Source organism: Ammospiza nelsoni, chromosome 6 (assembly GCF_027579445.1).
Source record: "Ammospiza nelsoni isolate bAmmNel1 chromosome 6, bAmmNel1.pri, whole genome shotgun sequence".
NCBI classification, from domain to species: Eukaryota; Metazoa; Chordata; class Aves; order Passeriformes; family Passerellidae; genus Ammospiza; species Ammospiza nelsoni.
In genome coordinates this window covers 31,966,680-31,980,288 of record NC_080638.1, presented here as the reverse complement: position 1 = coordinate 31,980,288, position 13,609 = coordinate 31,966,680, and the positions used below count along the sequence as shown (strand labels likewise).

At 40.6% G+C, this 13,609-nt stretch overlaps 1 protein-coding gene across 1 annotated transcript in view; it reads right to left on the bottom strand.

The window, feature by feature from the left end:
• Nucleotides 1-13,609, bottom strand: part of PLEKHH1 (pleckstrin homology, MyTH4 and FERM domain containing H1) — a 54,067-nt gene that overhangs the window by 4,789 nt on the left and 35,669 nt on the right. Inside the window, exons 16-26 of the mRNA XM_059475053.1 lie at nucleotides 13,309-13,488; nucleotides 13,078-13,186; nucleotides 12,101-12,213; nucleotides 11,249-11,425; nucleotides 10,328-10,425; nucleotides 7,645-7,822; nucleotides 7,077-7,232; nucleotides 4,425-4,525; nucleotides 2,563-2,704; nucleotides 1,537-1,679; nucleotides 502-631 (exon numbers count right to left, since the gene is read on the bottom strand). Coding sequence (XP_059331036.1) covers nucleotides 502-631; nucleotides 1,537-1,679; nucleotides 2,563-2,704; nucleotides 4,425-4,525; nucleotides 7,077-7,232; nucleotides 7,645-7,822; nucleotides 10,328-10,425; nucleotides 11,249-11,425; nucleotides 12,101-12,213; nucleotides 13,078-13,186; nucleotides 13,309-13,488 — 1,527 coding nt within the window. The remainder of the gene's footprint in view (nucleotides 1-501; nucleotides 632-1,536; nucleotides 1,680-2,562; nucleotides 2,705-4,424; nucleotides 4,526-7,076; nucleotides 7,233-7,644; nucleotides 7,823-10,327; nucleotides 10,426-11,248; nucleotides 11,426-12,100; nucleotides 12,214-13,077; nucleotides 13,187-13,308; nucleotides 13,489-13,609) is intronic.

Genomic DNA, 13,609 nt, shown 5'->3' with positions numbered 1-13,609 from the left:
TGCCTCTCCCATGTGGCAAGGAAAGCATCCAGTTCTGTGTCAAGCAAAGAACAGGACTAAAGTAGCAATTCTCCTTACAGCTGGCACTAGCTGCCAGGTGTGACTTAGGGGTGAGTCCTCCTCCCCCACTGTGGTATGTAAATGTTATTTTTTAAACTACCATTGCAGCCTTGATGTCCAGGAAAACTGGACATCCAGCTGCCTCAGAAAGCTTTGGTAAGGCTTGTAAGGACAGGTAGTAAGTACTCGGCACCATGATCAATTGACACAGCCAGGGAACCTTCAGTATTTATTTACTGAACACTAGCAACCCCTAGTGCTTAGAATATACTTGTCTTTTTCAACCTATATGGTACCAGGGGTGCTTGTTCAGAACTGAATTGTCCAATTTTTTCCCTTTCTGAAATAAAAGCATTTTCAACCTGTGTTCCCAGAGGCTGCAGGTATGTCTCTTCTCAGATAATTCACTCTTGGAAACAGAAAAACATGTGCTCCAGTTACCTTAGCAGCAAATATTTTGGTTCCAAAGAGAGGCCATTTCCGGGCCACCGTCAAATAAATTCGAATGCATTCTGGGGGAGAGCATCCCTGCAGCACCATCCACTTTGTCGCCAGCCTGTCGGTCAGCTGCCTTTAGGAATCCAAGACACAAGACAGTATTACTTACTAATGTCTTCCAAGGAAAGATATGTAGACTTGGAACAGTTAATAAATGTACTTCTTCACTCCAAAAAGGTTATTCTACAGAGCACTTAGAGATGGGGCTGTTAGCACTATCAGTTCTACAACCTGAATTTATTTTAGCTTTTCTCTACTTCCACATACTTGCTCACTTTCCTCATACCTTGCCTGTAGTATGCTTTATAAGGAGTGGCAATATGTATTAACTCACTCTTGATTTGGCTCACTAGGGATGGTTTGGCAGCTACCTTGCTACATGCAGATGGAATTTGCTTCCAAAAGGAGGTAACTGTGTTACTGGCACCACTGCATCCCTAAATAGCTTAGGATCTGTAGGAAGACCATTCTCTAAATCAGATAGATCTGAGATCTGTGGCAACATCTGAATTTTGTATTTGAGCTCTCTGCATCGTGTATGAGAATTTCTAAGTCAGAACATCAAAAAACCCTGCCAAAATATGTCCTACCAGAATTATTGCATGGTCTAAAGCAACCCATATAAGCTGGCTTTATGGCTCATTGAAAATGTTAGGCACCTGGATTCAATTGACACTTGGGGGAAGTGTAAAACATAAAACTCAGAATTCATCTCAGGCTTGGGTTAGTTTTTTGAAACTGAGATGCCTAATTTGGAAGTGAAAGGCCTAAACTTCTTGTCTATGGCAAAACTAGTTGGTGATTTGTCTCTTTTTATATTGCTTTTTCTTTTAAGGGAGCCTTTTCCTGACACTTTTCTTTGTTTGCATTTCTACATCAATAATCTTGACAGGGCTCCTTGAAACTTCTTAAATATAAAGGTAATTTGACAAGTAAAAGCTGATTTCAGTACAAAGTATTGAAGAATCAACAGCTTACCTGAATTGTTCAGGAGTAATGTTTTGCTTGTAGTGTTTGGGGTAGAATTTATCTAAAACCTGGTGGAGAAGATGCTGCATTTTCAATTGTGATGGTCCCCCAGGACTTGAAGATCCTGGTCGATCCAAATCCCCATATTCCACCTAAGGCAACATTATAGTTTATAGTGCAACAGAACTATGAGGTTCTTAATGTAGTAGAACATTCCATGAATTCCCATACTGATAACTACTGTGTTTATTAGGCATGCAAACAGACACAGCTGGGGAATGTTGTCTACAGCATTAACCAGAGCAACTGCATACAAAAGAGCAACCACTGAGGACATGACTGCCCAAGGAATTACCTACTGATCCAAGAGAGTGGAACACGATCTCAGCCAGGTATGTGTTGTGAGGACACACATCCGTATAAACTACCAGGCTTTGGGGATTTATTCTCAATTGGCCAATTAAAAGAACAGCATATTTGTAAATAGTTTGGACCACATCCCCCACTTCTTTACCTCAGTTTACACTGTTTTAACAAATACAACACAGTTTCAGGTCAGTAAAAAACTGTTATACTGCTTATCATGCCCACAACCCACAATGTGGGTTTTATGTGGTAAAATACTAAATGCAAGCCTGGAGACCTAATAGAGGATCTTAGAAGATGCTCCTCCTGAGTAAGAGGGTATTGGCAGTGTAAGAGGGGAATTTTTTACTATTAATGGAATTCTAGTGGTGGTACTATTTCCATATCTCTACTAAGGTACTAATTGGAGCAGGTCCAGTGATGGTTCAGCCTCACTCTGTTTTTTCCAATATTTTTCTTGAGAAGGAAAGGAGAGGCACAGCTAAAGCAAATTTCCCTACAGCTATAGGTATACTACTATAATGTGTCTATCATGGTACATCTGACGGTGTGTTTGCTTGACACATCACACTGCATGTTTGATGTGTCTTTGATGTAAAAGGGAGCTGCTTATTCAGACATAGTGTACAGAGGAAGGAGGGCAAAAGAGAGGATTTCTGCCATACTCACCTGAGCCATTAGAGCCACCATTTCCAGAGCTAATTCCTTATTAACAGGAAACCTTCCATTGGCTATTTCATTGCTCACTTGGAAGGCCAGCAGCAACCGCTCACGGTCTGTCTCACCTTTGGCCTGGCTCCGGAAATACAGTCTAAAAAATAGGGAGGATTGTGAAGGTAAAAAGATACTGTGAACAGAAAGTACAGCTGGGAACTTAAATCAAGGTGAGGCAAAATAAAAGTGTGGTTTGTTTTTTTTTTCACTGAGGGGGTACTGGACAGATTTGGAAGCTGAGGTGCTTCCCTTATGAACAAGACTTGAGCAAGGAGGCTCAAAACATGCATTCTAGCTTAGGAAGCTATTTGAATTCACTAAGCCAGCCACTTCTAGACAGCGAACCCTTATTAAACACAGATAAGTCAGTGTCCATTCATCCCAATCAAGCACAGATAGGCAATATTTAAATTATGGCCTTCTCTGCTTATCACAGAAAAGAGAACCACCTCCGCTCTACATGTATAAGCTTCTCCGAGGCAGCCTTGTAGACTTGCCAGCTTGGACTTGACCACTTACACTGAAGGCTTATTAAAAAATGCCTCAGTATGCTTCAGCAGGACATAGGAGACCCAATTAGCAGACTTTGTTCAAGGAAACATGCTAGTAAATCAAAGCATCCTATTGTTTTGTATTCCATCGACACTTGGAATTTTTTTGAAGTGGTATAGCAAGATTACTAGTTGGGGTTGAAGACACCAGTTTGAGGAATGCTTCCCAGAACCACTCCTCATACTTAGAGGCCACAGCAATCAATTCATAGATTAATTTCAAGCTGCATCTATGGCTATAAATTCCACTACACGAGATATTCATTCCAGTGGATCGGTTTATTTATTTTTATGTCTCTTTGAGATTAACTACACTCTTAGGACCATATTGACCTTACAAATGTCTTATCAGAGTCCTTGGTGTTAGAACAGTCCAGCCTTGGAAAGACCATATCAAAACATCCTTGCTGTCTAGCCTATGCACATTCCAGCTCAACAAAATAATACTGCAAAATTTCACTCCTGAAACAAATACAACCTTCTGGGTCAAAAGCAATAACTTCTACTTTCAGCTCTATTATACCAACTAACAAAGTTGACAGAAATTTGTTTCCAACGTTACAGTCAACAAAATCTTCATATGTTCAATATTGAACTCTCTGTTCAGTTTTGGGGCAGCCTTTGTTTCACCTGCAAAGAGAATTCATTCCTTGTTCTCATACAGCTCTTGGTTTACTGTAATTCAGAATTCCTACCTCTATTATAAGTGATTAGCTTGTTCCAATTTTTCATTTAGATCTTTGTCTTTTACTTCCCTTCTCTACCATCTTTCATCATCTTATTTTTCTTTCTTTATAAAGTCTGGACACTGCTACTACATATCTCTTCTACAGCTCATATGATTTAGAACATCGTTCTTGTATCTTTTTCATCTTTGTGAATGTTCACTTAACTGCAAGGAGTGGCATACTTCTTTTCACTAGTGATTTTTCCTCTAGGTCTCTCTTCCTCTCACCTAACACACATTCTTCAACTGTGTTTTAGGATCTAGGCAAATGAAATTGTGCCAAGGATGCCTTTTCGTGCTACAGGTAGTTGTTAACTATTTTAAAGTCTATTCTGCTATTGCAAAGTGGTTTGGGTTTTACCCCTAGGCCATTTGCTTTTGTAAATGCAATAGACAAAACCCATCACATCTCCTGTAGAATTTAACTGCATCTTAGCTAAAATAGTTTTGGTACCAATGATACTATAAATTACTGGACATTTACACAGATATATGTTTAATTAACAGCAGTAGTAAGACCACCCAACAGAGAACAGTACCTGTTCTTGTAGGTCAACTTTACAATTCTTGTGCCACCTTCATATTTCCCAGGATGCAATTCTTTTAAGGCTTGTTCCCATTTGGAAATGACATCACAGATCTTTTAAAAATATCAAGGAGAGAGGAGACACAAACTTAGGTGAAATATATGGCCAAGGCTTGAGGGGAAAGTAAGTGAATAAAATATTGTGAAACACAGAAGATAAAGAGACAGACTGGATCAGCATAAACACAGATCAAAGTGACAAAACACATTCCTTTTTCTATTGCACAGTATGTAAAAACAAAAGCATTCCAACTGAAAACTCCAGCTCTAACTTGCAGGGGCACACATGAATTCTGGTCTGGTAGTAATTCTCGTGGCTATGCCCACATTAGCAAGTAGCAAAGCTCAGGAGGAACAGATCTGCCCAGAGAAACTCCTGTTCCTAAGTCTCCATGCCCACACTAGTAGTCCGACTGAGTGACCTGAAAGTCCTCTACTATGCTGGATAACATCTTCCAGTTCATGTTTCATGCAAAAAGAATCAATTTCATGCTCTCAGATTACTCCTTAATGTAAGTCAAAGCATGGCTAATAGGAATGATTGGTAGGTTTACTTCCACAGTCCCCTCTTGAGCCAAACTAAAGCACTAATGTCCTCTGAACAGCAGCAGAATGTGCATGGCTGCACCAAACCTTTGGATGTGTATGTCCAAATTTTGGGAACGTTTGGTCCTAGAGTCCAACTTTGTAACTCAGACATTTTTCATAATAACATGGTTTCTGTTTGTTTTTTTCTTCCATTCAGCTTCTCCTGGTTATTCTAGCTCTTTTTCAAGTGGTCTAATGAAGGCCCCTACTTCTCTTTTGATGGCATCTCAATGAAAGGAATGTGAACTTAAGAAGCCACATGAAATACATAATCAGATCTCTAAACCTCTCTTAAGCTACTGAGATTTACTGGTTATTATTTACTTGCCAAGGCAAAGCGATGCCACCTTTGATCGTCTCAAGCTCCTTTGTTTACTCTGATGCTTCATCTCTCCAGAGATGGTCCAATTACCAGCAAAGCTCCAGATTACCTGATCTATATCAGGCCATGAAAACAAATGATATAATTGTGGTAGTTTTCTTTCAAACCATCTACTTCCAAGTTATTGGTGTCTTCTTCCTCTGTTGTTTAATGTGAAATTTTACACTGTGTAAAATTGATTGTTTAAGTTCCCTACAGTTATCAGGACCTCTTCAAAGTTGCACTACAACTATTCCTCCATTAATGCTGTATTACAAATTATTCTCACAGATTTGTACCAAAATCTGATGGGTCTCATTCATGGCAGCCAGCCTGCTCAGTTAAGGCAGTCATTCAGCTGCAGCATGGGTAAAAATCTCCATATGAAAGTCACAGGTGCTAACACTTTATTGTCTTTCTTTTTCCCCTGATCTAGGGCACAACACTCTTACAGTGAGGCCATACTCAGTCACGCTTTCTCCCCTCTGTATGCTTATCAACAATGAAGGCCTGAGTTATCTGGAGACAGCAAGGAGATACTTCATAATTCAACAGATGGAATTTATACAGACATGCCAAAAGATTCACAGCCTAACAATTCTGTCTCAATTAGGAGTGTCACATTTGATGTCAGTTGTGATATCTGATCATGCTGGCCTAGCTCAGTCATGTTTCAATTTTGTAGTGAAGACAAATTAAACTTTAATATGTACTAAAATTTGAGTTAGACTTTTTAAAAATTGACCAATTTATAACCTACTAAAATAGATCTTTCTATTAAGAACTATATTAGATTAGGCTAGCTAATTATAGAGTCATTTAGTTTGAAAAAGACCTTTAAGATCAGCAAGCCTAATCACCAAACCAGCACTACCAAGCCTATCACTAAACCATGTCCCCAAGTGACACATCTACAGATCTTTTAAATACCTCCAGGGGCAGTGACTCTACTACTTCCCTGGGCAGCCTGTTCCAATGCTTGAGAAACTCTTTCAGCAAAGTAATTTTGCCTAATAGGCATTCTAAACCTCCCCTGGTGCAACTCTGGGCTGCTTCCTCTTGTCCTGTCATTTGTCACTTGGGAGAAGAAACCAACTCCCACCTGGCTACAGCCTCCTTCCAGGCAGTTGTAGAGAGCAATAAGATCCCCCTGAGCCTCCTTTTCTCCCGGCTAAAGAACCTCAGCTCCTTCAGCTGCTCCTCAGCAGACTCTAGACCTTCATCAGCTTTGCTGCCCTTCTCTGGACCTGCTCCAGCACCTCAATGTCTTTCTTATTGTGAAGGCCCTAAAGCCAGTGCTGAGTACAGGGAGACAGTCTGTTCCCTGCTCCTGCTGGCCTCACTGCTACAGGCCAGGATGTCATTGGCCTTCTTGGCCACCTGGGCACACTGCTAGATCATGTTCAGATGGCTGCTGACCAAGACCCTCAGGTCCTTTTCCTCTCAGCAGCTTTCCATCCACTATTCCCTCAGCCTATAGGGCTGCATGGGATTGTTGCGACCCAAGTGCAGGAATTAATATCTCATCTGAGAATATGAATCTAGATAGACAATACCCAAGCTTATTTGATCTTACTTAATTAAGAAAGATTTATTAATCATTTGGCAGTCCTTCAAAGATGTATACTAAAGGTAACAGAGGCGAAAAATAAATACCTTCATACTGCCAGGCAAACAATGTTCCAAATTCCTGCCAGAAGGATCATCTGTGAACAGAGAAAATCCCATATGGGATGGCTTCCTCATTCCTGTTTCCTGGTTCAGTCTCTGGATGAATTCATCAACAGTTGAGGAACCATCAAAACCTACAACCTGCAATGAAAGAGGACTTAACTGAGGATACAAGGATTGTGACTACTGATGGGTATCACAACTAATGAAGGTGGTGTCATATGGATTAGCATCTCAGGATTAACTGCCAGCTCCAGTGACAACATCTGTGTATTGTCTCCCTTCGTATCACATTCTTTCCCATATTGAGACACTTCCAACATTTCTCCCTTTTTCTCAGCTACCTTTTCTTCCTAAGATCTGTAGAGGAGTGAATTCCTTTCACTTTCTTGGGAAATCAGCTAAAGCAGCAAGGAGGAGAAGCAGTGTTTATCTCCCAGTATGCCTACTGGAGATATGCATATAAATACCATGGTGCAACCCACCCACATGAAGGAGGCAGGTTATGATGCAGTCCTCCAGTCCCAGCAGAAAGGCAGCTGTGGTGGCTTACCTGGTACGTTCCATTCATGAAGTGCACTGGGATGCTGAAGGGGAGTGAGTGGTGGTAGGGATTTCTCAGCAGGATGGACACGATCTCCATCCGGGAGGGCTTGGCTTCCCGCTCTCCAGCCTGCACCGTGCGGTCTACGGATCTCTGGCAGTAGATGGCATACTTGCCTATCTCACTCCTAGGCAGACAGGGGGAGAGAACCACAAACACGCTCCAAGTGCCATGTCCTCTTCAATTCCCATGCCATGGCAACGCATTCCTCCCTCAGGCTTTTGCTCCAGCAAAGGTATGCCTCTATGCAGATCCACTGTTCATCTCAACAGACTAAGAGCTCAAGTGAAAAGCTACAGCACAAACCTGAGCTCCAAGGATCTGTAAAACTAAGGCAGACAATGGAATCTCTAGGAAACACAAGAGTATTCCCTGCTTCTATGTGGACTGGACACATACCCTCTTCTGTACCCTGCTGCCAGCATAGTATCTGTCAAGTCAAGATCAATTCACCCTCAAACTTGCTGTCATGCCAGTGGAATTTAGTTACTATCGTGTCAAGTCCTGGTAAATGCTGAGTTGTATAATCCTGTGAGACTAATGCATTACAAGCTGTGTTTATTAATTTACACAGTTGTACAAATTGTAAGTTTCCATTAATCCTATCTGGCAACCAAGAGACTTGACCGAGATTCCAAGCAATTTTAGATTTGTTGACAGTTCAATACAGGATAGGGATAGTTACGAAGAGGATCAATTTACTGTCTACTGAAGAGAGTACTCCATTGAACAGCATCTAAAAGATGTAAGTGTCTCCAAAGTGTCTCCAAAGCAGGAACGGTCAACTGCACCTTGCACAAAAATGTTAGGAATGTACATACTCAGTAAGTTCTGAAATTGAAGTATTTGTATGGATTTGTAGTAGTGCTATCACTTTCCAGGGGAAAATAATTCCACTCAAGATGTCTTCAGGGGCTCAGGACATGATTACAGTTAAGTCCCTACAAGCAACATGGAAGTCCAGAGTTCTGGCTTTTCACTGTGGCAATATATTTCTCACCTCCCCAGTAATGAACTCAGACAATATTCAGATAGATAATCTTGCTTCATCAAGAAGCTGTTATGTCTGGTTTCCAGATGCTCCTGAGCCCTGTGACTTCTCACTTAGAACTCTGCCCCACTTTTCCTCCTCTCTTAGAGACTGGATATGCATGCTGAATCACTTTTCACAAAAACAATACTTAGAATTAAGATCTATAATTCTTCTAATTAAGATCTTTTAATACCTAGAATAGATCTAGACCATACGCATTATGCAGTGTAAACATTCTAGTGTCTTGCTTGCTGTACGAAACAGGGAAAGTATATCTACTTAACAAACAGCTGTATCTACTCCATCCAAAGAGAGGTAAGTATTCCTAGAGCTAGGGAGAAGGAGCCATGCTAAATCCCATTTAGCAACTGGTCCAAATCTAAGCTAAAGTACATAAGCCCTTTTTCATGTAATTTCTGGGTTTTGTCTAGCCCTAATAATTGCTTCATAGCTGGATCATATAAATAAATTTCCTCTTTGTTTCTGCTTGACGTATATTTGTTCACAAAGGTGCTTTTGGGCAGACCATCAGCATAGGAGAGCTTGAGGCTGATGTAATAAATCAGTTTCACACAGCCCAGCAAATCCTTATGAAATTCAACAGTCTCCAACAGCAGAACATCTCCACTAGTGGGTCAAACGGGCCTGTCTGGAAGCTGATACTGCACAAGTTTGAAGAGATGGTTCCTACTACTAGACAAAAGATCCCTAACATGTTGTCTTAGCAAATGGAAGGAGAACCCGAACACTGTGGAGTGCCCAATACCTGTATTTTTGCTTTTGAGAAGAAATAGCAAATATAAGGCAACAGTTAAGAGAATTAAATACTTGATAGGAGTACACATTTCCTTTGCAGTGTCAGGAGACTTTTAGCCTGAGTTCAATGGCAGATTTAGGCTTATTAATTGAATATGAATATTTGTTTGAAAGGATTTTTTTACTTTTACTCTTTTACTTTTGTCTTAAAACAGTGTATTTTTGCAACAGACAACTAAACATCTCTGGCTCTGACCTCCCGGGTAATGACACAGTGAGATACACTGAAGATCCCCATGGAAACAAAGAGCACAGCATGAACAATGGAGAACAACTTCTTGCTGTTACCATAGTTACACACAAAAGAAGTAAGAGAAAACAGTACTAGCATATGTTTCAGGTTTGTTAGTTTTTCCTAACTTTTTACAGTTCCCTGAGATGTCTTATGCCTCACTTTTGTTCTGTCACTTTGCCTGCTAACCTGACAGCAGAATTTAATCACCTAAAATTTAAGTAATTCATTCCAAGTAATTACTTTGGTCTGTCTTTCTGTCAATAAAATAAAGTAGCTGCATAAGCAAAAACTTCCCAGTGTAGCTCCAGTTATATCTACAAAAAGTTCTTCTGCTAGTATAGGTCACTCAGTTTTGTGAACTAGCTTCATCTAAATGACATATTAATGTGAATGGTTGAAGGGGCACAGCTTTATCCTACTGGGAACCTCCTGATCTCCCTCTCAATATATATTTGTAGGAGTGTGTTCCAGAATTGCTCCCCTCTTTATGTGCAGTGGGTGCAAGAGGCAGTCAGCTGAGCAGAACGAAAAGCTGTTGCAGTCCTTACCTGGGGTCTGCATGGCGCTGCAAGTGCTGTTTGATGTACCAGAGGAAGTGATGTTGAGGCAGAAATAGAGGAGCACACAAAGCCAGGAGCTGCCAGCACTGTGAAAGCAAAACTGTGAAATCACTCTTGTTCTGTACTTCTTACCTGCTGTCTTTCACAGACTACTACAGCCAAAATGATGGCCAGTGACTAGTGCTTTTTGGAGTGACCCTTTGTGGATGTGTAGTTCAAGATGTTTCAGAGGCAGTAGTGGTCAGACTGCTCTTCAGTATTTCAATCTGGACTCTGAGAGGAGTTCTATATCATTGGCTACTTCTGAAAATTTGACTTCTGAAAATTTTAGTGTAACTATAACTGAGTCAACAATTAAGACTTAAATTAATACTATGTAACAGAAAATCATAATGAAAAAAGCACTGGGAAATTTTATTTCAAATTAGATCCATTATTATTCAACCTGATTTTAATATCTCATTTGAGCTGGGAATATTGTAATTGCATATTTACATTCATGCTGTAACTTATGATTTATTTACCTAACAATTACAGTGCAAGATTCAGATTTAATGTTTAATAGTAATATTCATGACTTGTATGCGGTTGATTATCTAAAATGCAAAACAAAATGAATACCATGTGACAGTTATAGCAAGACAACATTAGCTATGAACTTTGATTCTGAATATGGTCTGAATAGACTATTTGCAAGTGGTAAACAGTAACATTTAAACTAAAGTTTATTTTTCAAGTAGTTATATCCTTAGTGTTCTTCTTCGCAGATCAGTGCTGAGCTTCTCTTTCCCCCAGCACACCTTTAGCATAAGCACTATTTTAGGAGAACCAGTCCAATACCTACTAATTAAAACCATGGAATTAAATGGAAATTTTTTGCAGAGTGGCACTAAATAAAGAGGAACTGACCTGAATGACTGAGTGGTTCTGGGGTTGTCGGCAGCTGGTCTGTTTAACAAGCTGACAGTAAATTTCATTCTGCAGCTCAGTATGTGTCAAGCACACCTGCAGTGCTGTCTGGGCAAGTGACACATGGTAATCAATAGAGGATGCCTCCACAGGAACATTGATGAACAGCTGACAGGACTGTGAAAGAGCAGAAGTTCGTCAATGTCACAAACACAGCAACTTTTCTCTGGTACTTTCCAGGCCAGGTTCACCAGATGTATTTATTAACTTACAGACAGTGAATAAATAACCTTGAGAGGAGGGAAGAGAGTCAATACTTAATTCCTATTCCTCCTTCCTTAGTTACGGCAACTAGAAAATTTACTCAACCTCCCCCAGTCTAAGGAACTTACAAGTCAGCAAAAGAATTGAGGGGAAAATATGCTTCCTGCCTTCCATGCCTGTGTTTTACCTTGTTCACACTGTCCAGTCTCATTTTTGATCTTATACTTGGAGAGTGCATCTCCAGCAGCTTCACCACTGGTCTTACTGAGACAACTGAGTTTTCCAATGAATTGTTTCTGTTTCCTTCAATCCAACCATTGGAGAGGAAAAGAAGGACAAAGCTAACTTTGAAGCATAAAGTCTGTGAGGAGTATTACCCCTAAGCCCAGATTCTGCACAAGAGAAGTTAAATCTCCAAAGAATGAATGTCACTTAAAATCCAACAGTTCTCTTGTAATTAAATGAACCAGCAAGCCTGTCTGAAGCAACCCACAGTGACAATAATTGTTGTACAACATGACCAAACAATGTTACTGCCCCATCAACATAGCAAAATAACTGAAAACGATGCAATGTCCCCTTAAATACCTTAAAAAGTTTCAGGGCTTCAGTCTGTAGAGCCTCTGATGGCAGAGTAGTGAGGGATGTGTGCAACCCATCTTTACTGTAGCACAACATAGGATGCTTCCACAGAGGAGAATCTGAGGTAGCAGATGGGCAAAAACAGGCAGTGTCAGAAACAGGAGAGAGAGAATAGCGTCTATGTTGACAAGGAGCCTTCCTGAGATGGCAAAGCACCAGAGGAAGCAGCACTGCACTAGGCCACACTATCTTTGGTGATACTTCACTGATTTCAGCAAAGCCCACCATGGATAAGGAGTCACCAGCAGCATTAGCCATCAGCAGAAAGAAGTACTGGTATCCTCAGTCCTGCTACATCAGAGCTTCCTGTCAGCTGGATTCTGGTGAGAAGCTGCTCAGGTGTGTGTTCAAACCAGAGACACAAACCCTGCCAGGGCAGCTGGCTGCAATGGGGGTCTTTGTTAGTGTAAGTATTCAACAGGAAGCAAGGTTCACGTATGGGGCTTGAATATGTGAGGGTGCAACAAAAGAGTTTAGGTATGAATGCAAATGTTAATACATATTTGAGAACATGGTGCATAAACATAAATGCATAAGCAGGTATCAAAGATGAGAATGGATATATGTGTAAAGGTTTATATGTGCAGACAGAGAAACAGATGGGAGGGCAAATGTGTTTGAGTGTATTTAAATAAAAGAGCACATGTTTGTATGGTCAAGATTTCCTGGAAAGGAAAATCAAGACCAACAAAGACAGGAAAAAATTTAAAGCACCAGTTCTTTATTTGATGAATTACTGTTACAGACATTTCAGAGGCTTTGATAAATGATGTGACAATGTGGTGGACTTGTCTGAGAACAAGAGACCATATGATGTACTACTGAGAATCCCCTTCCCTCACCTTTGACTGTACTAAACTGGGAATTGAAATTATTCTTCCTTATACTTTGCTACCATGGAAGAGTTTGTGGTGCTTACTTACTAGGGTCTCCCTCTGCATCCAATAGTTTTCCAATGAGTTGTTCATAAGATGTGCCCACTGTGGCATTACTGCTACCAGCTGCAACAGTCAGATGGTACAGCCAGGTGTTCTAGGCATAAGGATGAGAACAGGAGAGGTCAATTCAGGCCTGTTTTCTACAAACAGGTTAAGCCTGTATGGCCCATTTACCAAAAGACTCTTGCTCTCCAAAAAAATGACTGCTTTTTATACCTTCTCCTGTTTGGTGCGGATAAGTAAATATGTGGGACTCTGGTCCTGTGGGTGAATCACCAGTGTACAGTGGGATGAGAGAAGTCCTCCACCAGTAGTTTCATAATCTTCATCAGAGTCACAGGAGCGGTCTACTTCTTCCACCTTGGACTCACGCAGAGGCAGATGTCCTAAAGGACACTGTGAGGAGCAGAAGCACATTAGATAAATGTAACTCATCTCCCAGTATGGACCAGGAACACTGGGAAAGAAAAGCCAAGTAAAAATGCTGACAGTTCTGTAAAATGGAAGGAATAAACAA